Source organism: Bombina bombina, chromosome 3 (genome assembly GCF_027579735.1).
Source record: "Bombina bombina isolate aBomBom1 chromosome 3, aBomBom1.pri, whole genome shotgun sequence".
Lineage (NCBI taxonomy): Eukaryota > Metazoa > Chordata > Amphibia > Anura > Bombinatoridae > Bombina > Bombina bombina.
In genome coordinates this window covers 507,161,785-507,189,156 of record NC_069501.1, presented here as the reverse complement: position 1 = coordinate 507,189,156, position 27,372 = coordinate 507,161,785, and the positions used below count along the sequence as shown (strand labels likewise).

Genomic DNA, 27,372 nt, shown 5'->3' with positions numbered 1-27,372 from the left:
ATACAATACCCCCCCACATTACAACCCACCACCCACATACCCCTAATCTAACCCAAATCCCCCTTAAAAAATCTAACACTAAGCCCTGAAGATCTTCCTACCTCATCTTCACCACGCCGGGTATCACCGATCCGTCCAGAAGAGGGTCCGAAGTCTTCATCCTATCCGGCAAGAAGAGGTCCAGAAGAGGCTCCGAAGTCTTCATCCCATCCGGCAAGAAGAGTCTTCATCCAAGCGGCATCTTCTATCTTCATCCATCCGACGAGGAGCGGCTCCATCTTCAAGACCTCCGGCGCGGAACATCCTCTTCTCCCGACGACTAGACGACGAATGAAGGTTCCTTTAAGGGACGTCATCCAAGATGGAGTCCCTCGAATTCCGATTGGCTGATAGGATTCTATCAGCCAATCGGAATTAAGGTAGGAAAAATCTGATTGGCTGATTGAATCAGCCAATCAGATTCAAGTTCAATCCGATTGGCTGATCCAATCAGATTGAGCTCGCATTCTATTGGCTGTTCCTCCCACACAGCTTACTAATATAAGAGATGAAATTGTTAAGATACAGGCCCAATTACATCAGTTTACAGATCATCCCAAGTTTGAGGATCTAGATAAACTACTACAAGAAACAGTAGATAGATTTAGAACAGAACTGGATAATTTAAAATTGAAGAAATTCAATAGAGACAACACTGACTATGCCACTAATAGAGTCTATGTATGGTATAATAATTCCACTCACAACAGTTCTAGACAAAGGCGTGTTAGATCTTGCCAAAGACTGAGGGATAATAGCACATGAGAAGAGAGTTACCTTTAGTGACACAGAACCCTCTGATGAGGATACTACTGAAATAGCCCCTAGAGGGGATTCTAGCGGTTTGTCAGATGAGGAAACACCAATAGTTAGACCAAAGATTAATAGTACTGCTAGGACTGATCCTATCATTACTAGGAACACACAGAGATTAATGAGTGCAGAAAGAAATAGCACAGAACAGTTACTAGATGACAGAAGACTAGAATTCCTGAGTGATAGTGAAGGGGATGTAAGACCTTTAAATCACCCAGTAAAACCAAGTATTAAAAGTAATGAGAAGCAGGTTTTTCAGGTGTGTATCAAGGAAAGAGAGGGGGGAGGAGAAAGAGGAAGAGGCGGAAGAGGAAGACAGGGATACAGGAGAGCAAGAGGGGGCCGCAACAAATACAGGATATGAAAATTATCAATTTATCTGACATAATGATTACCCCAGAAGAACAGGTATTAAGTCTAGGACTGGGCTTTGTACCCACAAGCCATTTTGACTTGTTTAAAACAATAGTTGATGTTAATAGATTAGTTAGAGACTTAACCCTGAAAAAGTTCTTCTGGGATAAGGGTCAGAATGATGGTATGACATTTAATAATACACAACTAGTCAAACAAATTGACAATAATGATATGGGTAACCCCTCAGATCTTACAGATTTTGCAGATACTTGTGATTATCTCTCTCTATATGACCTTCTCTCTGAATCTCTTGCATTTGATACCTCTCATAACATTAAAAGTACACATGGGGGCTATAAACCTAGCTCAGTTTTTTATCCCACGAGGGAACGTGAACCCTTCTTAGAAGCTTTCCACCGCAGAATAGAGGAAGATCTCACTGACCTAGCTAAAGATCATAAACATGTTTTCCCTAATTTGAACACACTGCAACAACAGGCTCTTACACAGCTAAAAGATAGAAAGGATATTACCATTAAAAACTCTGATAAGGGGGGCAGTATAGTTATTATGAACAAACTTGACTATATAGCCGAAGCAAGAAGGCAACTTTATGATGTTAATGTGTACAGTAAATTGAGGGGGAACCCGGTTGGAGCTTACCAAAACCAGCTGTGGGATCTTTTGAACGACGGCCTGCAGGAGGGTATAATCGAGCAAGATACCAGAGACTTTCTTTTTGTAGCTAGGCCTGTTATTTCAATCTTCCACCACCTCCCGAAGGTACATAAATCCTTAGAGGAGGTGCGTGGAAGACCTATTATATCAGGCATAGGCTCATTGTTTGAAAAACTGTCTGGATGGGTCGAGACCCTTCTGCAGCCCTTCGTCTATTTGTTACCCTCTTTTATAAGAGACACAAAACATCTGTTACAGACACTTGATCAAGTGCCTTGGGATGCCAACTGCTCATGGCTTACTATAGATGTTGTTGGGCTTTATTCTGCCATCCCTCATTCATGTGGTTTAGAAGCCATTGAAATCGTATTAAATATGTACAGCAATTATGATAGTGGACTTAAGAAGTATCTCCTAAGGGTAATTGAGTTTCTACTAAGTCATAATGTTTTTGAATTTGGTGGGGAGTTCTTTCTGCAGAGACGTGGGACCAAACGTCTCTGGTGGGGAGTTCTTTCTGCAGAGACGTGGCCCCGGCATACGCCAACCTTTTTATGGGTTGGTGGGAGCGGTCCCACGTCTATGCAGAGAGAAATCCCTACAGGAAATGTATCAAAGTGTATAAAAGATACATATATGACTTGTTGTTGGTATGGACAGGTACACAAATAGAAGCACAAGAATTTGTTCATTTTTTGAACGATAATAGAGTGAACTTGGAATTCACATTTACATATCATCAGACTGAAATTCCCTATTTAGACATTACTCTGATGGGGGATATACAAAGTGGTCATATCAACACAACCTTGTATCGCAAACCCATTGCATCAAATGCTCTTTTGCATGCACGGAGCAATCATCCACCCCACACTGGCTTTGGAATTGCCAAGGGGCAGTTTATCCGTATCAAACAGAACTGCTCGAGTAGTTCAGATTTTGAGAAATAAAGTACTATACTCAAAAATCAATTGAGGGAGAGAGGCTATAAGAACAAAGTGATCAACAGAGCCTATTTAGAAGTAAGCAGAATGTCTATAGAGGACATGATACACAGCGATTATAAGAGGAAAGATACTATCAAGTTTGGTGAGGAGAAACCCACCTTTATAACTACATATAGTCCTCAGTTTAGAGCTATTTGTGACATAGTCAATAAACATCTCCCCATTTTGTCAGCTGAAGATAGTCTGAAGAACTATACTTCACAAGGCTGTAACTTTGTGGCCAAAAGAGGCTGCACATTGGGAAATATCCTCTCACCCAGTATGCTTAAGGTGGATTGCACAACTGAGAGTAGCTGGCTCCAGGTGAAGGGACATTATAAATGTCACTATAGCAAGTGCATAGCATGTAGCTATGCTAAAACTACACACACATTACAGTCCAAAGTGACACAGAGAATGTATAACATTCTTGATCTGACCAATTGTAGAACTACTTACACAGTGTACCTTGTAGAATGTTCTCTATGTGACAAGCAGTATGTTGGGTGCTTGACGAGAGAAGCACGGACATGTATAAGAGAACACTTAAAGAATATTGAACAAAATAATGAGTGCTCTGGTTTGACACAACACTTCATACAAGTGCACAATCAGAATGTGAGTAGTTTCAAGTGGCAGATCATTGAATACATTAGACCATCATCCAGGGGTGGTGATAGGACACAAATATTACTGTACAGAGAGGCATACTGGATCTTCCAGTTAAAAACCCGTAGACCGGCAGGGTTAAACATAGATTATGATGTTATAAACTTCTGGCAACGGAAGTAATACTAGTAAATATCCACCATGATCATACATATACTGTGCCAATGTAACATATGTGAGCACAGTTTATTTAAGTCCTCTCACTTGACAGAATGGGCTAAATAGATATTAATGATAACTATGAGTTAAGACATCTAGGGCTGATTCCCTAAGTATACATTGAAAATATACGGTATGCATACACTCAGTTTTTTATTATCATGATATTGGAATGAGGACAATTAGATATATGTGTATAACCAGCCCTACCTGATGATATACCCTTTAGTCAGGACTACTTCCGTCCCTATTATATATTACATTGAATACATGTAACAAATATTCCATAAAGAAGTTAAGAAGAAACTAAAGGGGTTTCTCTTGGATATTGTTGTTATATTTTGTACATAGCGGATTAATGGGAATGAATAGCAAAGGGGTTGGATTTACGTTCTTTTTTTGCAACCCCCTTTATATCCACACTGTCTATATGTATACAGTGAGATTTTGTGGTATAACCATATCCTGTATTTGCAGGAGCAGTGCTTATGTTGTTATAATTAGGGAACATGCAAAGAGTAATATCCTAAATAATGTTTATTGTTAATATGCACCTTAGTCTGATACCATGGTCATATGTATATCTCTCTTCTAACATATATTGTTGCTGTCTCTTTAATTTATTCACAGTCACAGCAGGACAAGGTTAGCTAATTAGTCTGTGCTATTTAAGCACTAGCTGGTGGGTAATAGCTATGTCTATGAGTAAGGCTTAATCACAGCCGAAATGCGTAAGACACCTGCCCTGCTGTGAGACCTTACTTTGGTTTTAACTTTTTTAAAGCTTGTAACCTGCTCCAATAAAGGATCTTTTCTACTAAAAACGCCTGGAGGTTTGCCGGAGTTCTCTGTTTGTTGTTGGTTATAATTGGTAGTTTTTTTTATTTTATTAGGTAGTTAATTTATAGTTTAAACTTAGTTTTTTTTTTATTTCACAGGTAAGTTTTTATTTATTTTAAGATAGTTATATTGTAATTTTAATTTAAAGTTAGGGGGGGTGTTAGGTTTAGGGGGTTAATAGTTTAATTTAGTGTTTTGCGATGTGGGGGGCCGTTGGTTTAGGGGTTAATAGGTTTAGTTTATAAGTTGCGATGTGGGGGGCTGGAGGTTTAGGGGTTAATACTTTATTATAGTGTTGGCGAGGTGGGGGGCTGGCGGTTTAGGGGCTAATAGGTTCATTTAGTATCGGCGATGTCAGAGGGTGGCGGATTAGGGGTTAATAGGTAGTTTATGGGTGTTAGTGTACTTTGTAACAATTTAGTTATGAGTTTCGTGAAACATTTTTGTTACACAAAATTCATAACTACAGCTCTCATATGGTGGTATGGATCGTGTCGGTATAGGCTGTAATGCAAGCATTTTAGCCAGACTGCACAACCTGTAATAAGGCGCTATGGAAAATCCTGCATTCAAACGTCATTTTTTTTAGTGCAGAATGGACGTTGCGTTACAGGCTAAAATGCTTGCAATAGAGCTATACCGCCGCGATTTGTAATATGCGTTCCCGGCCATTCCACGTGCAATGGCCAATTTTTCAGCGGTATTGCTGTACCGCAAAACTCGTAATCTAGCCGTTTGTAAATTAATTATACACTTGGATACTGCTCAAGTCAATACAGGGGTTTGACAGCGTATGAGGCTTTAATCATATGAATTGTTGAACAAGTAGAGCATATATGGTGCTGCTTAATATGTGATTAATTCCAGATAATTCATAAGGTTTGAATACACTACACTATGGGCTCCATGTAAGAAGCAGCGAAAGCTGCTCCGGAGCCCTTGCGGGGCAGGTTCGCATATGCGAGCCTGCTTCCCGCAATGTAAGAAGCAGCGGTCATTAGGCCGCTGCTTCTTACACCCTACGCCACCTCTGAGGTGGCGAGAGAAAATCACAGAGAGCTCGCTCGCTCTCTGTGATTGACAGCCCCTTCAGTCGCACGAATGAAGGGGCGGGCATTACACACTCCGATGAGTGTGTAATGATACATACGGGCAAGCATATCAACAGATCCGCTGCCCGTGTGTAGCGAAGGCGGGCGGATAGCTTCGCGAGTTGAGAAGCTGTCCGCCCCCGCCGCTTAGTACATGAAGCCCTATATATACACCTTTAATTCTGTTTACAGAGAACCATCCATTTTGCAAATGCAGGAGTTATCTACTTACCACTCCTTTATTCTGGGATATTTTGCTTCAACAATGTTTTGGCACAATATTGGGTATGTAATTTGATTTATTTGTATTTCCCCATTTGTCACTAATTTTTTGTATATTATTTGTTACTTTGGGCCTGATTCTGTAAAGCTATCTGGGCTGGTGAGATTCTATAAGAATGCTCTCCAGTCCTTCTATTTCTCTGGTGGAATTATATAAAGCCACTTTTTACCCTGAAAACAGGATGTCTCTCTAAGGGGGGTAATACTGCATTTTCATATAGGAAAACAGATTGAACATGGGCGTTCCATGGGTATATATAAAATTTTCTCTCAAATGCCACTGTAACTCTGTAAACATTTTCACCCTACAGGTCTCACTGCTTTTTCTCACAAATTAATATGTGGCAAACTTTTATCAAAATATGAAAACATATGCAAATGAAAATAACAGAGATTTTAAGGCACAGTGCACTGAAAACAGTGAAATTTGATTGGTATTAGGCGTAATATTAAAGTTTAAACATATGTTGGGTTCTCCCAGTGCATTTCGCTTTCCATTGCAAACTTTTACATAGCAAAGAAGCTCTCATTATTTCTATGGGAGACATCTCGCCACTTGCAGACCCCCTTTTTAAAAGAATTCGATCAAGGCTGCCCCTGCGAGTGTTGGCGTGGAAAAACTACGTCTAGGTCGGGATTTTGTTTTTTTTTAACTCATCCCCTTAGTGATTTACAGCCAACATTTATTTTATTTAAGTATTTCTGCTATATGCAAAAATCTAAGATGTGCTTAATGGGACGTAATACTCATCAAAAAGCTGACAAAAAATGTCACCTGATCAACTCTATGTAAAAAAGAAAGATATTTTACCTCAAAATGTATTCAGTTCATCAAAGTAAGTGTGGTATAAACAGTTATACTTTAGCTGCTGTCCAGCTGCAAGTTGGGGAAAAAATAGCCACTCAGCATCAGCAGTGCTGAGGTAATGCCTTTGCTGTGATCTCATGAGATTTCACTGAAATTTCTTGAGATTTCATAGAACTTACTTAAACTGAATATGAAAATAACATGACTGTGCATACACCTGCCAGATGCATACTCCCTTGCAAGTCCTGGGACTAGCATCCTGACTGGCTGCTCAAAGGGACAGTCTACTTAAAATGTTTTCTTGTTTAAAAAGATAGATAATCCCTTTATTACCCATTCCCCAGTTTTGCATAACTAACAATGTTATATTAATGTACTTTTTACCTCTGTGAATACCTTGTATCTAAGCCTCTGCAGATAGCCCCTTATCTCGGTACTTTTGACAGACTTGCATTTTAGCCAATCAGTGCTGAGTCATAAATAACTCACCGGGAGTGAGTACAATTTTATCTATATGACACACATGAATTATCAGTGTCTAACTGTGAAAAACTGTCAAAATGCACTGAGGTAAGAGGCAGTTCAACGGCATAGAAATCAGTTTACAAACTTGCCTAGGTTTAGCTTCCAACAAAGAATACTAAGAGAACAAAGCAAATTTAATGATAAAAGTAAATTGGAAAGTGGTTTAAAATCACAAGCCCTATCTAAATCATGAAAGTTTTATTTTGACTAGACCTTCCCTTTAAAGTCTCTTTACAGTGGGTTGTGAATATTTTGAGGCAAAATATCTTCATTTTATACATAGAGATGTTCAGGTGATATTTTCTAGTCTGCTTTTTACAGCTAAGCTGCATCACTTTAAAGTGTTTCAACATTTGGGCATCATGGCCCTAGAAAACACATATGAAATGTAATTTAAATAAGAAGAAAATAGATATAGAGACAACCAAAAAACGTCAGTAAGGTACTGATTCTTAAAGGGATACGAATTCCAAAATGTAGAGCATGAGACAGTGACGTGCAGTGACGTCAGAGGCTGGTGAGGCAGTGGCTAGGATACGCCTTCATTCTTTAGATATCCTTTGTTGAAGAAATAGCAATGCACATGGGTGAGCCAATCACATGAGGTATCTATGTGCAGCCACCAATCAGCAGCTACTGAGCATATTTAGATATGATTTTCAACAAAGGACATCAAAAGAATGAAGAAAATTAGATATTAGATGTAAATTGGAAAGTTATTTACATTTGCATATGGGTTTCATATGGGTTTCATGTCCCTTTAAATGGTGTATTGGAAAACTGGTCAACTTAGTAAACATCTGATTTTAGTCTAAAAGGATTGTAACAGAAACTCTTGCCAGATAACACAATGCTTGCTCTGATTATGAGATCTAGAAATCCATGCCCATTAAAATATGTTTAAAACATACTTTTTACTTTAATGCTGCAAATTATGCTTATAGATTCTTTCATTACATAAGGGATGAGAGTCAGAGGGGGAGGAAGAGAGACAGAGAGAGAAAGAGACCATGGGGGAGAACAAAACATAAGGAGAAAGATGGATAGAGAGAGAGAGAGAGAGAGAGACACACACACACACACAAGGGGGGGGGGGGGACCACTGCATTTTTAAGTAATAAAACAGCAGAGTTACAGAGAATTCAGAAAATTAGTCTATAATTTAGTGTGAAGTACAGAGGCAAGCTGCTAAGTTAGTGGGTGTAAAGTTTGAGTAAACAAAATACAAAAACGACCCTGCTGTAAAAGAGTAAAAAAACACTAAACCACATTCATTAAATTATCATTTTCACTAACAGAATCCCTTTCAGTAAAATCTTACTTTAATAAGATGTGGCTGAAACACTGCAGTGCTCTCTGTGCCTCTTTTCCTGCTCTGTAAGGATTCAGGAAGTGACAGTGGCACATTCCACTGCACTTAGAGGGGAAGAACAGAACTCTCTTTTTCACTTTAGCAAAGCTAGCAGGTTCACAGGACAGCAACAAAATATATGAAAGTTGTTTTTTTCCATTTTTGTTTTGTTTTATATGATTTAACATCCAGCCCCAACCCTATGTTCCACTTACTAATGCCTCTCGCTGAATTGGTTCAGCCCAAATAGGACTGCCTCAAATAAGCAGTTAATGGGCCATGCAATGATCTTAACCACTTGCATCCAGTAGATGGCGCAGCATGTTGTGTAATAGTGGGCAGACCTGCTTGTGCCTCTTCATTGCACAACATATAGCTGTGAGAAAAAAAAATGCTGGGGGGAAAAAATTACAATTTTTTTTTTTAAGTCAATAAAAAAATATATATTTTTGCCCATATGAGAGGTGAAGCACTGCCTCACCTGCCTCTAATGACTGCACATCACTGGCATGAGATTTAAAAAACAGAATTTATGTTTACCTGATAAATTACTTTCTCCAACGGTGTGTCCGGTCCACGGCGTCATCCTTACTTGTGGGATATTCTCTTCCCCAACAGGAAATGGCAAAGAGCCCAGCAAAGCTGGTCACATGATCCCTCCTAGGCTCCGCCTACCCCAGTCATTCGACCGACGTTAAGGAGGAATATTTGCATAGGAGAAACCATATGGTACCGTGGTGACTGTAGTTAAAGAAAATAAATTATCAGACCTGATTAAAAAAACCAGGGCGGGCCGTGGACCGGACACACCGTTGGAGAAAGTAATTTATCAGGTAAACATAAATTCTGTTTTCTCCAACATAGGTGTGTCCGGTCCACGGCGTCATCCTTACTTGTGGGAACCAATACCAAAGCTTTAGGACACGGATGAAGGGAGGGAGCAAATCAGGTCACCTAAATGGAAGGCACCACGGCTTGCAAAACCTTTCTCCCAAAAATAGCCTCAGAAGAAGCAAAAGTATCAAACTTGTAAAATTTGGTAAAAGTGTGCAGTGAAGACCAAGTCGCTGCCCTACATATCTGATCAACAGAAGCCTCGTTCTTGAAGGCCCATGTGGAAGCCACAGCCCTCGTGGAATGAGCTGTGATTCTTTCGGGAGGCTGCCGTCCGGCAGTCTCGTAAGCCAATCTGATGATGCTCTTAATCCAAAAAGAGAGAGAGGTAGAAGTTGCTTTTTGACCTCTCCTTTTACCGGAATAAACCACAAACAAGGAAGATGTTTGTCTAAAATCCTTTGTAGCATCTAAATAGAATTTTAGAGCGCGAACAACATCCAAATTGTGCAACAAACGTTCCTTCTTTGAAACTGGTTTCGGACACAGAGAAGGAACGATAATCTCCTGGTTAATGTTTTTGTTAGAAACAACTTTCGGAAGAAAACCAGGTTTAGTACGCAAAACCACCTTATCTGCATGGAACACCAGATAAGGAGGAGAACACTGCAGAGCAGATAATTCTGAAACTCTTCTAGCAGAAGAAATTGCAACCAAAAACAAAACTTTCCAAGATAATAATTTAATATCAACGGAATGCAAGGGTTCAAACGGAACCCCCTGAAGAACTGAAAGAACTAAATTGAGACTCCAAGGAGGAGTCAAAGGTTTGTAAACAGGCTTGATTCTAACCAGAGCCTGAACAAAGGCTTGAACATCTGGCACAGTTGCCAGTTTTTTGTGAAGTAACACCGACAAGGCGGAAATCTGTCCCTTCAGGGAACTTGCAGATAATCCTTTTTCCAATCCTTCTTGAAGGAAGGATAGAATCCTAGGAATCTTAACCTTGTCCCAAGGGAATCCCTTAGATTCACACTAACAGATATATTTTTTCCAAATCTTGTGGTAAATCTTTCGAGTTACAGGCTTTCTGGCCTGAACAAGAGTATCGATAACAGAATCTGAGAATCCTCGCTTCGATAAAATCAAGCGTTCAATCTCCAAGCAGTCAGCTGGAGTGAAACCAGATTCGGATGTTCGAACGGACCCTGAACAAGAAGGTCTCGTCTCAAAGGTAGCTTCCAAGGTGGAGCCGATGACATATTCACCAGATCTGCATACCAAGTCCTGCGTGGCCACGCAGGAGCTATCAAGATCACCGACGCCCTCTCCTGATTGATCCTGGCTACCAGCCTGGGGATGAGAGGAAACGGCGGGAACACATAAGCTAGTTTGAAGGTCCAAGGTGCTACTAGTGCATCCACTAGAGCCGCCTTGGGATCCCTGGATCTGGACCCGTAGCAGGGAACTTTGAAGTTCTGACGAGAGGCCATTAGATCCATGTCTGGAATGCCCCACAGCTGAGTGACTTGGGCAAAGATTTCCGGATGGAGTTCCCACTCCCCCGGATGCAATGTCTGACGACTCAGAAAATCCGCTTCCCAATTTTCCACTCCTGGGATGTGGATAGCAGACAGGTGGCAGGAGTGAGACTCCGCCCATAGAATAATCTTGGTCACTTCTTCCATCGCTAGGGAACTCCTTGTTCCCCCCTGATGGTTGATGTACGCAACAGTCGTCATGTTGTCTGATTGAAACCGTATGAACTTGGTCCTCGCTAGCTGAGGCCAAGCCTTGAGAGCATTGAATATCGCTCTCAGTTCCAGAATATTTATCGGTAGAAGAGATTCTTCCCGAGACCAAAGACCCTGAGCTTTCAGGGATCCCCAGACCGCGCCCCAGCCCATCAGACTGGCGTCGGTCGTGACAATGACCCACTCTGGTCTGCGGAATGTCATCCCTTGTGACAGGTTGTCCAGGGACAGCCACCAACGGAGTGAGTCTCTGGTCCTCTGATTTACTTGTATCTTTGGAGACAAGTCTGTATAGTCCCCATTCCACTGACTGAGCATGCACAGTTGTAATGGTCTTAGATGAATGCGCGCAAAAGGAACTATGTCCATTGCCGCTACCATCAACCCGATCACTTCCATGCACTGAGCTACGGAAGGAAGAGGAACGGAATGAAGTATCCGACAAGAGTCCAGAAGTTTTGTTTTTCTGGCCTCTGTTAGAAAAATCCTCATTTCTGAGGAGTCTATAATTGTTCCCAAGAAGGGAACCCTTGTTGACGGGGATAGAGAACTCTTTTCCACGTTCACTTTCCAGCCGTGAGATCTGAGAAAGGCCAGGACGATGTCCGTGTGAGCCTTTGCTTGAGGGAGGGACGACGCTTGAATCAGAATGTCGTCCAGGTAAGGTACTACTGCAATGCCCCTTGGTCTTAGCACCGCTAGAAGGGACCCTAGTACCTTTGTGAAAATCCTTGGAGCAGTGGCTAATCCGAAAGGAAGCGCCACAAACTGGTAATGTTTGTCCAGGAATGCAAACCTTAGGAACCGATGATGTTCCTTGTGGATAGGAATATGTAGATACGCATCCTTTAAATCCACCGTGGTCATGAATTGACCTTCCTGGATGGAAGGAAGGATAGTTCGAATGGTTTCCATCTTGAACGATGGAACCTTGAGAAATTTGTTTAAGATCTTGAGATCTAAGATTGGTCTGAACGTTCCCTCTTTTTTGGGAACTATGAACAGATTGGAGTAGAACCCCATCCCTTGTTCTCTTAATGGAACAGGATGAATCACTCCCATTTTTAACAGGTCTTCTACACAATGTAAGAACGCCTGTCTTTTTATGTGGTCTGAAGACAACTGAGACCTGTGGAACCTCCCCCTTGGGGGAAGTCCCTTGAATTCCAGAAGATAACCCTGGGAGACTATTTCTAGCGCCCAAGGATCCAGAACATCTCTTGCCCAAGCCTGAGCGAAGAGAGAGAGTCTGCCCCCCACCAGATCCGGTCCCGGATCGGGGGCCAATATTTCATGCTGTCTTGGTAGCAGTGGCAGGTTTCTTGGCCTGCTTTCCCTTGTTCCAGCCTTGCATTGGTCTCCAAGCTGGCTTGGCTTGAGAAGTATTACCCTCTTGCTTAGAGGACGTAGCACTTTGGGCTGGTCCGTTTTTACGAAAGGGACGAAAATTAGGTCTATTTTTTGCCTTGAAAGGCCGATCCTGAGGAAGGGCGTGGCCCTTACCCCCAGTGATATCAGAGATAATCTCTTTCAAGTCAGGGCCAAACAGCGTTTTCCCCTTGAAAGGAATGTTTAGTAGCTTGTTCTTGGAAGACGCATCAGCCGACCAAGATTTCAACCAAAGCGCTCTGCGCGCCACAATAGCAATTGCGAAAAAACATGAAGGAATTGTTCAAAATTCACCAAATTTTCACCACAGTGTCTTAAAGCCTTAAAAATATTGCACACCAAATTTGGAAGCTTTAACCCTTAAAATAACGGAACCGGAGCCGTTTTAAAGCTTTAACCCCTTTACAGTCCCTGGTATCTGCTTTGCTGAGACCCAACCAAACCCAAAGGGGAATACGATACCAAATGACGCCTTCAGAAAGTCTTTTCTAAGTATCAGAGCTCCTCTCACATGCGACTGCATGCCATGCCTCTCAAAAACAAGTGCGCCACACCGGCGCGAAAATGAGGCTCTGCTTATGCTTTGGGAAAGCCCCTAAGAAATAAGGTGTCTAATACAGTGCCTGCCGATATTATTATATCAAAATACCCAGATAAAATGATTCCTCAAGGCTAAATATGTGTTAATAATGAATCGATTTAGCCCAGAAAAGTCTACAGTCTTAATAAGCCCTTGTGAAGCCCTTATTTACGATCGTAATAAACATGGCTTACCGGATCCCATAGGGAAAATGACAGCTTCCAGCATTACATCGTCTTGTTAGAATGTGTCATACCTCAAGCAGCAAGAGACTGCACACTGTTCCCCCAACTGAAGTTAATTGCTCTCAACAGTCCTGTGTGGAACAGCCATGGATTTTAGTTACGGTTGCTAAAATCATTTTCCTCATACAAACAGAAATCTTCATCTCTTTTCTGTTTCTGAGTAAATAGTACATACCAGCACTATTTCAAAATAACAAACTCTTGATTGAATAATAAAAAACTACAGTTAAACACTAAAAAACTCTAAGCCATCTCCGTGGAGATGTTGCCTGTACAACGGCAAAGAGAATGACTGGGGTAGGCGGAGCCTAGGAGGGATCATGTGACCAGCTTTGCTGGGCTCTTTGCCATTTCCTGTTGGGGAAGAGAATATCCCACAAGTAAGGATGACGCCGTGGACCGGACACACCTATGTTGGAGAAACAACTTTTACTTCTATTATCAATTTTTCTTCATTCTCTTGGTCTCTCTTGTTACAAAGCAGAGACGTAATGCTTAGGAGACGGCCCATTTCTGGAGCACTATATGGCAAGATTTCAAGAATGTTATCCATTTGCAAGAGCACTAAACGGCAGCACTATTTCCTGCCATTTAGTGCTCCAGATGCCAACCTAAGTATCTCTTCAATACAGAATATCATGGGAACAAAGCAAATTTGATAATAGACGTAAAAAAAAAATAACTGGAATCTTTTTTTAAACGCTATGCTCTGTCTGAATCAAAAAAGCAAATGTTTAGGTCTCATATCCCTTTAATGTGTCTACTGAGAGAACTTAAATATTTACATTTTTGTCTGTGCAGTGTTCACTCTGAGATAGTCTGTTTCTTTATTTTTATGATTCTGATGTGACAATAAAATAGCTGATAAGTGGCACAAAATCCAAGGTCTGGTTTAATTCTGTAAATAAAGGGCAATTGAATACAGTAGAATTGCATAATCAACAAATGCATAATAAAGAGACAGTGCGCTTTGAATTTTAAACAGAAGATTATTTTTTTTCAAATGTTCCATTTATTTCACTGTTCCTTGTATCATGTGACAGCTATCAGCCAAGCACAGACTTCTATATACAGCAAAGTCTGTAGTATGAGCTGGTGCCTCAGAAAGTGTTTATAATACAATAATGGAAGTAAATTGATTGGAAAAGTTAATTATTTATTTATTTACATTTCATGCTATGGGGCCGATTTATTAAATGTCTGGCGGACATTATCCACTGTAACAATCATGTCCGCCGCCAGACATTGCTAAATGCCGACAGCATACTCTGTCGGCATTTATCATTGCACAAGCAGTTCTAGTGAACTGCTTGTGCAATGATGCCCCCTGCAGATTCGCGGCTTATTGGCAGGGGTGTCAATCAATCCGATCGTATTCGATCGGGCAGATTAATGTCCGGAGCCTCAGAGGCAGCGGACGAGTTAAGGAGCAGCGGTCTGCTTCTCAACTCCTGTTTCCGGCGAGCCTGAAGGCTTGCGCGGAAACAGGAGTATACGGCCCCTTTCGGGCCGTGATAAATCAGCCCCTATATTCTTAACCATGAAAGGTTAATTTTGACTTACCTAGCTTTATCACAACATCACGGGTAACAAGTATACCAGAGTATTGTAGACAACCATTTTCTAAACAGATCCATCACAGGATCCTACACACCCACTGATTCCACAATTGTTTTAATTGTTGAAAAGCAGGTCTCAAAACCAAAAAGGTTAACAACTGAAGTAAAATCCCATTAAAACTGAGAACGCAAACCAAACAGGGCAACGCTAACCAGGGTGAAAGTGAAAATCTTTCAAAGTGGTTTCAGTCAGAGAATGTTTATTAAGCATTGCAATACCTTAAAAGTAAAGCGTTTTAAAGTGGTTTAGAAAAGTTGTTTAAAGTGGTTCTAAACAGATGTCCAGAGAAAGGCTCATCATTAAAGCTAAACAGATCTAGAACGTTAGTGATATTTTAGATGAAGTTTAATTCATCAGTTGTAATGAAGATGCCCTATAACGTTTTAATGTAGTGCTGAAATTCAAATTCCCCGCACTCCGGCCGCCCACTTCAAAAGTAATTTTTTTGTTGATCTAACAGCTTGAACTGTTCTCCAATCAGCATTTTAGCCATATGGCACTTTTGTTGTAGCAAGAGCGCAGATTGGAGAACATTTCAAACCATTAGGTTAACAAAAATATTACTTTTGAAGTGGGCGCTACATTAAAAAGTAAGTTATAGCGCTCTCCCCATTTGGCACTTTTGTTTGTAGCTAGAGCACTGATTGGAGAACAATTCAAGCCTTTAGCTCACAGAAAAATTCAATTGTGAAATGGGTGGCGGAGCGCGCGGTATTAAGAGGAGATTTTACCTTCACTTTAAGCTTTAATGAATAGCACATTCAGGGAGGTTGTTTTAAACAGCCATCAAAATGAAAAAATGAAATGCTCTAATTTAATTAATCTTGGGATATTCACAAAGATATTCTGAGATGGAACTGACACCGTCATCCCAGGTCACTCACAGGTAATTGCCCTCCTTAATTTATTAGAGTTGAACAAAGTGTTACAATGATCATACGCCACCCCGGCGCATCGGGACAAAGTACTTCTAGCAACAGTGGTAAGATGAGATAAGCATTGACATCACAAACTGTTTTGGATATGATAGATTTTTTTTTTGGGATCCAGATGGATAACTAATATTTATTTAAATGTATCAGTTAAAAGGACATGAAACCCAAATTTTTTCTTTCATGATTTAGGTAGAACATACAATTTTAAATAACTTTCCAGTTTACTTCTATTATCAAATTTGCTTTATTCTCTTGGTAACATTTGTTGAAGGAGCAGCAATACACTACTGGCTTCTAACTGAACACATGGGTGAGCCAATGCAATCGGTGTATATATGCAGCCACCAATCCGCAGCTAGAACCTAGGTTCTTTGCTGCTCCTGAGCTTTCCTAGATAAAACTTTCAGCAAAGGATAACAAGAGAAGGAAGCAAATTAAACAATAGAAGTATATTGGAATTTTTTTTTTAAATTGTATGCTCTGTGTCAATCATGAATGTCTAATTATGACATTACTGTCCCTTTAAGTAAATACATCAGGATTAAATAAAGAGTGTGATTTCAATTGACTTATTTGATGCCACTAGATTAATAAACGTTTTCCGAGTCTTCAGCAGTTTATTTTCTGATGTATTTAGGCTTTATATTTCTTTTAATTAAAGGTAGGACCTATAAATGGCACTTTAATGTACAAATATTTAGTCAATAATTTTGTCTGTTTGATGAAACATGTTTGAAGTTGCCAGTGGCGCATGTATTGTTTTCTGTGTGTAAATGTTAAAGTTTTTATAATTGCATTCCTAGATTATTTGGTGTGTGTAGAAGCTTTTCCTCTCTTGATATTTGTCATCATATACAAACTACCTCTGCTTAAAGGGACAGTCAACACCATCATTTTTGTTGTTTAAAAAGATAGATAATCCCTTTTATTTACCATTCCCCAGTTTTGCATAACCAACACTGTTATATTAATATACGTTTTACCTCTGTAATTATCTTGTTTCTAAGCACCTTCTGACAGCCCCCTGATCACATGACATTTTATTTATTATCTATTGGCTTTCAATTTAGCCAATTAGTGCAGTGTCTGCCACAAGCCTCGGGCGTGATTACGTTATCTATATGGTTTACATGAACTAGCTCTCCCCTGTTGTGAAAAGCAAATAAAAAAGCATGTGATAAGAGGCAGCCTTCTAGTGCTTAGAAATTATCATATGAGCCTTCCTAGTCTCAGCTTTCAACTAAGAATACCAAGAGAACAAAGCAAAATTGGTGATAAAAGTACATTGGAAAGTTTTTTAAAATTAAATGCCCGATTTGAAAAATGAAAAAAAAATTTGGACTGGATGGTCCCTTTAAAAGAACACATTATATCTTATTCCCCTCATAACATTATTATTGTAAAGAAACATGCTATGTCACACATAAATAACTGAATTCATATTTCCTATCTCTTACAGAGGTTACAAAAGCTGCAGGTCCTGCAAAGCTCCAGATCATGGTGTCTGAAATTGAAAGCCAGCAGAAATCAGGGTTACCGTAGCCTTCAGGGTCCAATCCAACTGCCAAACCTGGGTAAGGAGAGGCAAATTAGGGAGAAAAAGTATAAGCAAACAACAAAGTCATAGCTCACTTCCACTATAGCAAAGTGCTCAGAAAGCTATCTACTGGGGCTATACGGGAAATATATTGGACATTTCAGAACCTAGAGAATCCATGTGTATAATGACATCTTTATAATACTTAAAGGGACAGTCTACACCTTAGTCAACTTAAAGTCTTACCTTAGATTAAGCTGCAAATATAGCCTCTTGCACCTTTTCTATATCACGCAGCAAGAATGGTTAAATAACTTATTTTTAAACAAATATTGTTTCTGGCCACTCTGAAATTACTGCCAAGCTCCGCCCACTGATGACCTCATCATCTCGGCTACATCTAGGCACTCTGTTTAAAAGCATTGACAAGTCTATTGAATCCAACTAGTGAGCCTTTTGTGATTGGTCGCCATATGCAGCCCAGGTTGTGATGTCATCAGTGGGCAGTGCTTGGCAGCCATTTCAAAGTAGCTAGAAACAATATACATTTTAAAATAATTTTTTTACAGTTCCTGCTGCATGATAAAGAAAAGGTGCAGGAGGCTATTTGCAGCTTAATCTAAAGTAAGACTTTAGAATGACTAAGGTGTAGACTCTCTCTTTAATTTGCTTATATGAAATGACATTTTTGCAGGTGAAAGGGCTTTGTGTGTAGACTCACCTGTGATAAATGCTGGGACTCCCCAGCCTAGCGCATAGTAAAACCTCATCGGACTGGAGTTGATATCCCGAACTTCACTTAATCTCCGGTAAATGTGTAGAACTTCAAGAAAAACCCACGAAAAGCAACAGAGAGACAGGAAGTGCAGGATGATAGCAATGATGGTGCAAGCAAACTGAAGGGAGAGTGTGTTGTGAGAAAGTGAATGACCAGAGAGGAGGGGGAGACAAAGAGGAGGTGAAAGAATTTACATTCAGAAAGACAACATGTAAAGAGATAAACAAAACGTAAATACAATATTTGTATTCTATACAAAGCAAGATATAAATTCCAATAAGAACCAAGACAATTTCTTTTAAATGCTGTGATAACTGGAATACAGTACTGTGTAGATATTAAAAGGGACAGTAAAGTCATAATTAGACATTAATGATTCAGATAGAGAATACAATTTTAAACAAATTTACTTCTATTATTTAATTTGCTTCCTTCTCTTGTTATCCTTTGCTGTTATCTAGGAAAGCTCAGGAGCAGCAAGGAACCTAGGTTCTAGCTGCTGATTGGTGGCTGCATATATATACCAATTGTCATTGGTTTATCCATGTGTTCAGTTAGAAACCAGTAGTGCATTGCTGCTCCTTCAACAAATGATACCAAGAGAATGAAGCAAATTTGATAATAGAAGTAAACTGGAAAATGGTATGTTCTACCTAAAACATGAAAGAAAAATGTTGGGTTTTATGCCCCTTTAAAGAAGCTGAGATGTACATGATTACATTTTTAATTTTAAAATATTTTTAATGAATAATCTGAAATCTACAATGAATCTATTAGTTGAGCTGTAGTCCAATCACAGCCTTGCATGCACTGTTCTTCTTCTGTGCCATATTTGGGTTTTATGTTGCACTAGGATCACATCCTCTCTGTTAAAGGGATAGTAATGTCATAATTAAAACTATAATGATTCAGATAGAGCATGTGAGTTTAAACAACTTTCCAATTTACTTCTATTATCAAACAAACACACAAGGGCAGGATGCTCCAGCCGACGCACGCTTTCCACCTGTGGCGTTCTTCCGTGTAGACACACACACGGATGAGCCTCTGGATAGGCCAAATATAATAACACGTCCACACAAGATCCTAGCACTGAAGACTCCGACCACGGTATCAAATATAAAAGTGGTCCATCTTTATTATTGCGTAAAAACAAAAAGGAACATTGTATATAGGATAGGTGATAGGAGGACCTTAGCCCACCCGCATCATACGCGTTTCGTGCACGTAGGCACTTGTTCACTGATAAAAGGGAGGGCCAAGGTAAACTCCTTTGAAACAAAAATACCCCAATCCTGTGAAAGTAAAACCAATTAGCATATAAATTACAATTTATACCCTACCACCTATGAAATGTTACTCCACATCTGAGCTAGTAAATATATTGGATTGTTACACACTGTTACATATTGAGCAAACAAATTAGACCTGAGATTAACTCTATATTGTATCAATAATCATTGGCAACATATTAACCTATTCACTAACAAAACAATAACAAGTAGTGTTTAATAAACAGATTGACATCCATTTGTGAATTTAGACCATCCGGATATCGAGTTTTTAGGTGAAATATCAAAAATACTTCCCTTTTGTCTAGTTTAATTTCTCTATTGCCCCCTTTCAGGTTTATTGACCATGTTAGGGTGATAGAAGACCCTGAATAAAAAAACTCCCACAGCCAAGCATTTCCACATTATGCATAACTCTGATAGCTCCTTATTGAGAGTTCAAGCTATTGATTTTATCCCAAAGAGTATGAGAGGGGGCAATAGAGAAATTAAACTATACAAAAGGGAAGTATTTTGGATATTTCACCTAAAAACTTGATATCCGGATGGTCTAAATTCACAAATGGATGTCAATCTGTTTATTAAACACTAGTTGTTATTGTTTTGTTAGTGAATAGGTTAATATGTTACCAATGATTATTGATACAGTATAGAGTTAATCTCAGGTCTAATTTTTTTTACTCAATATGTAACAGTCTACTGTGTAACAATCCAATATATTCCCTAGCTCAGCTGTGGAGTAACATTTCATAGGTGGTAGGGGTTAAATTGTAATTTATATGCTAATTGGTTTTACTTTCACAGGATTGGGGTATTTTTGTTTAAAACGAGCTTACCTTGGCCCTCCCTTTTATCAGTGAACAAGTGCCTACGTGCACGAAACGCGTATGATGCGGGTGGGCTAAGGTCCTCCTATCACCTTGTTCATTTATTCTTGGATCTACAATGTTACTTTTTGTTTTTACGCAACAATAAAGATGAACCACTTTTATATTTTATACTGTGGTCGGAGTCTTCAGTGACAGGATCTTGTGTGGATGATACTTCTATTATCAAGCTTTGTTCTTTTGCTATCCTTTGTTGAAGACTAAACCTAGGTACACTGCAAGCTTAGGAGTGTGCATGTGTCTAAAGCAGTCTATGGCAGCAGTGTTTGTAACTATGTATAACATTGCTATAAACAATGTTGCAAACACTGTTGCCAAATGGCTAAAGACACATGCACGCTCCTGAGCTCACCTAGGATTACACTTTAATAAAGTATACCTAAGCAAATTGAAAATAGGAGTAAATTGGGAAGTTCTTTAAAATGTCATGTTCTATCTAATCCATTTAAAGGGACACTAAACCCAAATTTTTTCTTTCGTGATTCAGACAGAGCATGCAATTTTAAGCAACTTTCTCATTTACTCCTATTATCAATTTTTCTTAATTATCTTGGTATCTTTATCTGAAAAGCAAGAATGTAAGTTTAGATGTCGGCCCATTTTTGGTGAACAAACTGGGTTGTTCTTGCTGAATGTCTGGCTCCTTAGCTTAGATGCCTTCTTTTTCAAATAAAGATAGCAAGAGAACGAAGAAAATTTAATATAGGAGTAAATTAGAAAGTTGCTTAAAATTGCATGCTCTATCTGAATGACGAAAGAAAAAATTTGGGTTCAGTGTCCCTTTAAGTTTAAGTAAGACTTTACAGTCCCTTTCAGGTAATTTTTAAAACATATTTGCTCATGTATATATATATATTTTTATTGAGTAGATTGAAACCCCTTCCACACAGTGATTTTGAAGTAACTTATGTTTATTAAACTTTTTCTAAACAATACAAAAAGATATACAATCACAATAATAATAATAATAATAATAATAATAATAATAACAGGCTATTTAGTGTTGTAAACATCTGTATTCCACCAACAAAGTAACTAAGGGCAAGATTACAAGTGGAGCGTTAATTAATGTTCCTGCTCGAGCGTTAACTGTGCTAAAAGTTGGGCTTTTTGCGCTTGTCGTGTTGCGCTCGTATTATTATTTGAAAGTAAACTGTTTTTGCTCGCACACTAACTTGATGAGCACAAAAAAGACGAACTTACAATATTGTGTGTGTGTTCACCTATCCCCCCCATAGAAGTCAATGGAGCAAAAAAAGTGGAAAAAACTAACAGCTTACTCTCGCGCAAACCTGATCGCATATTCTTAAGTGCGCTAACCCGACAGAAAAATATGAATACTTCATATTCCAATATTCTTTACATAGAAGAATATAATATATATATACTGTATATATATATATATATATATATATATATATATATAATGTTTTTTGTGACAATATACATTTATATATATATATATATATATATATATATATAGACACACACATTTATATATAGGTAAAGACAGACAGACACACACACACACATATATATATGAATAGCTATTTAAAACTACTTAGAACATATTCCTCTAACATACAAATGTGAAATATTTAGAGTAAATACACAGTATAACACTTTATTAAATATGAATATTGTATAAATGTTTTTTTCATGTTTTCATATACTTAACTGCAAAGGGCTCCAATACTCATATATATGGATCCATGCCCATAGAAGGTGTAAGTATATATATATCTATATCTATAGCAATACTGACGCCATTTTGTCTCTACTCATAAATTTGGTTTAGACTCCATTTTAAGAATGGTTTATTATACCAGCTTATTATGCTGTGAGAAAATAATATGTTGATGTTCGTTTGCAACACTTGTAGATACAGCTTTTAATGCCACATCAGATGCTATAGAGTCCTTAAGTATGCGCCAAGAATTTGTTCAAACTGCTCTCCAGAATAGAATGGCTCTATATAGTTAGCTGCTGAAGGGGGTGTGTGTAAGCATATACTGTAGGTTCTTCTTGCTGTGTTTTTATTATGAATAACACTGGTAGAATACACCATGATCTTGATAATTTGCATGAAGTTCAATCACACATATGCAAACAAGCTAAAGGTCTCTTCGATGGTATGGATTGGTCCTTTGGTTTGGGTTCCTGGCTAGGAGCCTTTGGTATGAAGATTTTAATGGGTATTACATTTATTATTTTTATTATTCTTGCTTTATATATCATATATAAACATGTTGTGTGTTTCATTAACAAAATTACCAGTACTAACAAAGCTTCTTCTCATCATTTTCTATTCCACAAAGCAACCCTTCAGCAGGATCTTTCTAAGGTTGTCTACATTCACTAAACGTAATAGTATGTTATTCTGTTAGAATAAAAGGGTTGAACGTAAAAATATATATATAGCAATACTGACGCCATTTTGTCTCGACTCATAAATTTGGTTTAGAATACATTTTAAGAATGGTTTATTATAACAGCTTATTATGCTGTGAGAAAATAATATGTTGATGTTCTAAGCTGAACACCTTATCTCAATAATTTGTCCAATGGCCTTGCTATGTGCTTGGCAATGCGCCCAGGTATACTTTTTATCTAACACTCCTCGCTTATTAAAAGTACTCCTTAATACTCCTTTTTACTCAATTATATTTTAATAAGGTTCTTTTGCTCTAAGCTATACTGTGTAAGATGATGTGACTATAAATACGTCATTGTTTAACCCTATATGCTGTAACCATTGTCTATAAAAGTATTGTACTCCTTATAATAAACAGAACAGTGATTAGACTTTACTTGCTGCATGTCTGATTTCTGTTTCCGAGATATCTCGTCAAGTAACCCATTCAGTTCCAGGTGAAGGTGTAGAATACTGCTAAGTGATACCCCCTTCTTAAGATAACGCCTAACAGAAGGATACTCACAAAGGGAATACAGAAACCTACTGTACTTCAGCCTTGGTATATAATGTCAGGTGAAGACACGTGACTCAAGTATGTTGTATAAAAACCCCTCTCACAAGAGGCTTTGGGTTTATTTATTTAAAAACAAACTGAACGTGTTTTGCAGTTAAGAACTTTCCAATTTACTTCTATTATCAATTTAGCTTCATTCTCTTGAAATGCTTTCTTGAACAAGCAGCAATGCACTACTGGGAATTAGCTGAACACATTGGTAAGCCAATCACAAAAAGGCCCCAATTAGTAGCTAGCTCTCAGCTTTTGAGCCTATCTAGATATGCTTCTCAACAAAGGATACCAAGAGAACAAGCCACATTAGATAAAAGAAGTACATCGGAAAGTTGTTTAAATTTGTGTGCTTTGTCTGAAGCTTGAAAGAAAAATTGTGGATTTCATGTCCCTTTAATCACAACAAAAACCAAAACAAAAAATATAATTTATGCTTACCTGATAAATTCATTTATTTTGTAGTGTAGTCAGTCCACGGGTCATCCATTACTTATGGGATTATATCTCTTCCCCAACAGGAAGTGCAAGAGGATAACCCAAGCAGAGCTGCTATATAGCTCCTCCCCTCATACGTCATATCCAGTCATTCGACCAAAACCATACGAGAAAGGAGAAACTATAGGGTGCAGTGGTGACTGGAGTTTAAGTAAAATTTAGACCTGCCGTAAAAAACAGGGCGGGCCGTGGACTGACTACACTACAAGAGAAATGAATTTATCAGGTAAGCATAAATTATATTTTCTCTTGTTAAGTGTAGTCAGTCCACGGGTCATCCATTACTTATGGGATACCAATACCAAAGCTAAAAGTACACGGATGACGGGAGGGACAAGGCAGGATCTTTACACGGAAGGAACCACTGCCTGTAGAACCTTTCTCCCAAAAACAGCCTCCGAAGAAGCAAAAGTATCAAATTTGTAAAATTTTGAAAAAGTGTGAAGTGAAGACCAAGTTGCAGCCTTGCAAATCTGTTCAACAGAGGCCTCATTCTTAAAGGCCCAGGTGGAAGCCACAGCTCTAGTAGAGTGAGCTGTAATCCTTTCAGGAGGCTGCTGTCCAGCAGTCTCATAGGCTAAACGTATTATGCTACGAAGCCAAAAAGAGAGAGAGGTAGCCGAAGCCTTTTGACCTCTCCTCTGTCCAGAGTAAACGACAAACAGGGAAGAAGTTTGACGAAAATCTTTAGTTGCCTGCAAATAAAACTTCAGGGCACGGACAACGTCCAGATTGTGCAAAAGTCGTTCCTTCTTTGAAGAAGGGTTAGGACACAATGATGGAACAACAATCTCTTGATTGATATTCCTGTTAGTGACTACCTTAGGTAAGAACCCAGGTTTAGTATGCAGAACTACCTTGTCTGAATGAAAGATCAGGTAAGGGGAGTCACAATGTAAAGCCGATAACTCAGAGACTCTTCGAGCCGAGGAAATAGCCATTAAAAACAGAACTTTCCAAGATAACAGTTTGATATCAATGGAATGAAGGGGTTCAAACGGAACGCCTTGCAGAACGTTAAGGACTAAGTTTAAGCTCCACGGTGGAGCAACAGTCTTAAACACAGGCTTAATCCTTGCTAAAGCTTGACAAAAAGCCTGAACATCTGGAACTTCTGCCAGACGTTTGTGCAGAAGAATAGACAGAGCTGAAATCTGTCCCTTTAACGAACTAGCAGATAAACCCTTTTCTAAACCCTCTTGTAGAAAAGACAATATCCTAGGAATCCTAACCTTACTCCATGAGTAACTCTTGGATTCACACCAATATAAATATTTACGCCATATTTTATGGTAAATTTTTCTGGTAACAGGCTTTCTAGCCTGTATTAAGGTATCAATAACTGACTCCGAGAATCCACGCTTTGATAGAATCAAGCGTTCAATCTCCATGCAGTCAGCCTCAGAGAAACTAGATTTGGATGGTTGAAAGGACCCTGAATCAAAAGGTCCTGTCTCAGAGGTAGGGACCATGGTGGACAAGACGACATGTCCACTAGATCTGCATACCAGGTCCTGCGTGGCCACGCAGGCGCTATTAGAATCACCGATGCTCTCTCCTGCTTGATCCTGGCAATCACTCGAGGAAGCATCGGGAAAGGTGGAAACACATAAGCCATGTTGAAGACCCAATGTGCTGTCAGAGCATCTATCAGCACCGCTTCCGGGTCCTTGGACCTGGATCCGTAACAAGGAACTTTGGGGTTCTGGCGAGACGCCATGAGATCCAGATCCAGATCCAGATCAGTTGGGTAAAGACCTCTGGATGAAGTTCCCACTCCCCCGGATGAAAAGTCTGGCGACTTAGAAAATCCGCCTCCCAGTTCTCCACGCCTGGGATGTGGATCGCTGACAGGTGGCAAGAGTGAGACTCTGCCCAGCGAATTATCTTTGAGACTTCCAACATCGCTAGGGAACTCCTGGTTCCTCCTTGATGGTTGATGTAAGCTACAGTCGTGATGTTGTCCGACTGAAATCTGATGAACCTCAGAGTTGCTAACTGAGGCCACGCCAGAAGAGCATTGAAAATTGCTCTTAATTCTAGAATGTTTATTGGAAGGAGTTTCTCCTCCTGAGTCCATGATCCCTGAGCCTTCAGGGAATTCCAGACTGCGCCCCAACCTAGAAGGCTGGCGTCTGTTGTTACAATCGTCCAATCCGGTCTGCGGAAGGACATCCCCTTGGACAGATGTGGCAGAGAAAGCCACCATAGAAGAGAATCCCTGGTCTCTTGATCCAGATTTAACAGAGGGGACAAATCTGAGTAATCCCCATTCCACTGACTTAGCATGCACAATTGCAGTGGTCTGAGATGCAGGCGCGCAAATGGTACTATGTCCATTGCCGCTACCATTAAGCCGATTACCTCCATGCACTGAGCCACTGACGGGTGTTGAATGGAATGAAGGGCACGGCAAGCATTTAGAAGTTTTGATAACCTGGCCTCTGTCAGGTAAATTTTCATCTTTACCGAATCTATAAGAGTCCCTAGGAAGGGAACCCTTGTAAGTGGCAATAGAGAACTCTTTTCCACGTTCACCTTCCACCCATGCGACCTCAGAAATGCCAGAACTATCTCTGTATGAGACTTGGCAGTCTGAAAACTTGACGCTTGTATCAGAATGTCGTCTAGGTACGGAGCTACCGCTATGCCTTGCGGCCTTAGTACCGCCAGAAGTGAGCCCAGAACCTTTGTAAAGATTCTTGGGGCCGTAGCTAACCCGAAAGGAAGAGCTACAAACTGGTAATGCCTGTCTAGGAAGGCAAATCTTAGATACCGGTAATGATCCTTGTGAATCGGTATGTGAAGGTAAGCATCCTTTAAGTCCACTGTGGTCATGTATTGACCCTCTTGGATCATGGGAAGGATGGTTCGAATAGTTTCCATCTTGAATGATGGAACTCTTAGGAATTTGTTTAGGATTTTTAAATCCAAGATTGGTCTGAAGGTTCCCTCTTTCTTGGGAACCACAAATAGATTTGAATAAAATCCTTGCCCGTGTTCCGTCCGCGGAACTGCGTGGATCACCCCCATTAGCAAGAGGTCTTGTACACAGCATAGAAACGCCTCTTTCTTTACTTGGTTTGTTGATAACCTTGAAAGATGAAATCTCCCTTGTGGAGGAGAAGCTTTGAAGTCCAGAAGATATCCCTGAGAAATGATCTCCAACGCCCAGGGATCCTGGACATCTCTTGCCCAAGCCTGGGCAAAGAGAGAAAGCCTGCCCCTACTAGATCCGTTTCCGGATAGGGGGCCCTCACTTCATGCTGTCTTAGGGGCAGCAGCAGGCTTCCTAGCCTGCTTGCCCTTGTTCCAGGGCTGGTTAGCTTTCCAGCCCTGTCTGTAACGAGCAACAGCTCCTTCCTGTTTTGAAGTGGAGGAAGTTGATGCTGCTCCTGCCTTGAAGTTACGAAAGGCACGAAAATTAGACTGCTTAGCCTT

General features: G+C 39.7%; 1 protein-coding gene across 1 annotated transcript in view; it reads right to left on the bottom strand.

Moving 5' to 3' along the window:
* The window catches only part of LOC128652409 (cadherin EGF LAG seven-pass G-type receptor 2-like), a 307,753-nt gene that overhangs the window by 60,179 nt on the left and 220,202 nt on the right, over positions 1-27,372 (bottom strand). Inside the window, exons 28-29 of the mRNA XM_053705347.1 lie at positions 18,217-18,391; positions 17,416-17,528 (exon numbers count right to left, since the gene is read on the bottom strand). Of these exons, the coding sequence (XP_053561322.1) occupies positions 17,416-17,528; positions 18,217-18,391 (288 nt within the window). The remainder of the gene's footprint in view (positions 1-17,415; positions 17,529-18,216; positions 18,392-27,372) is intronic.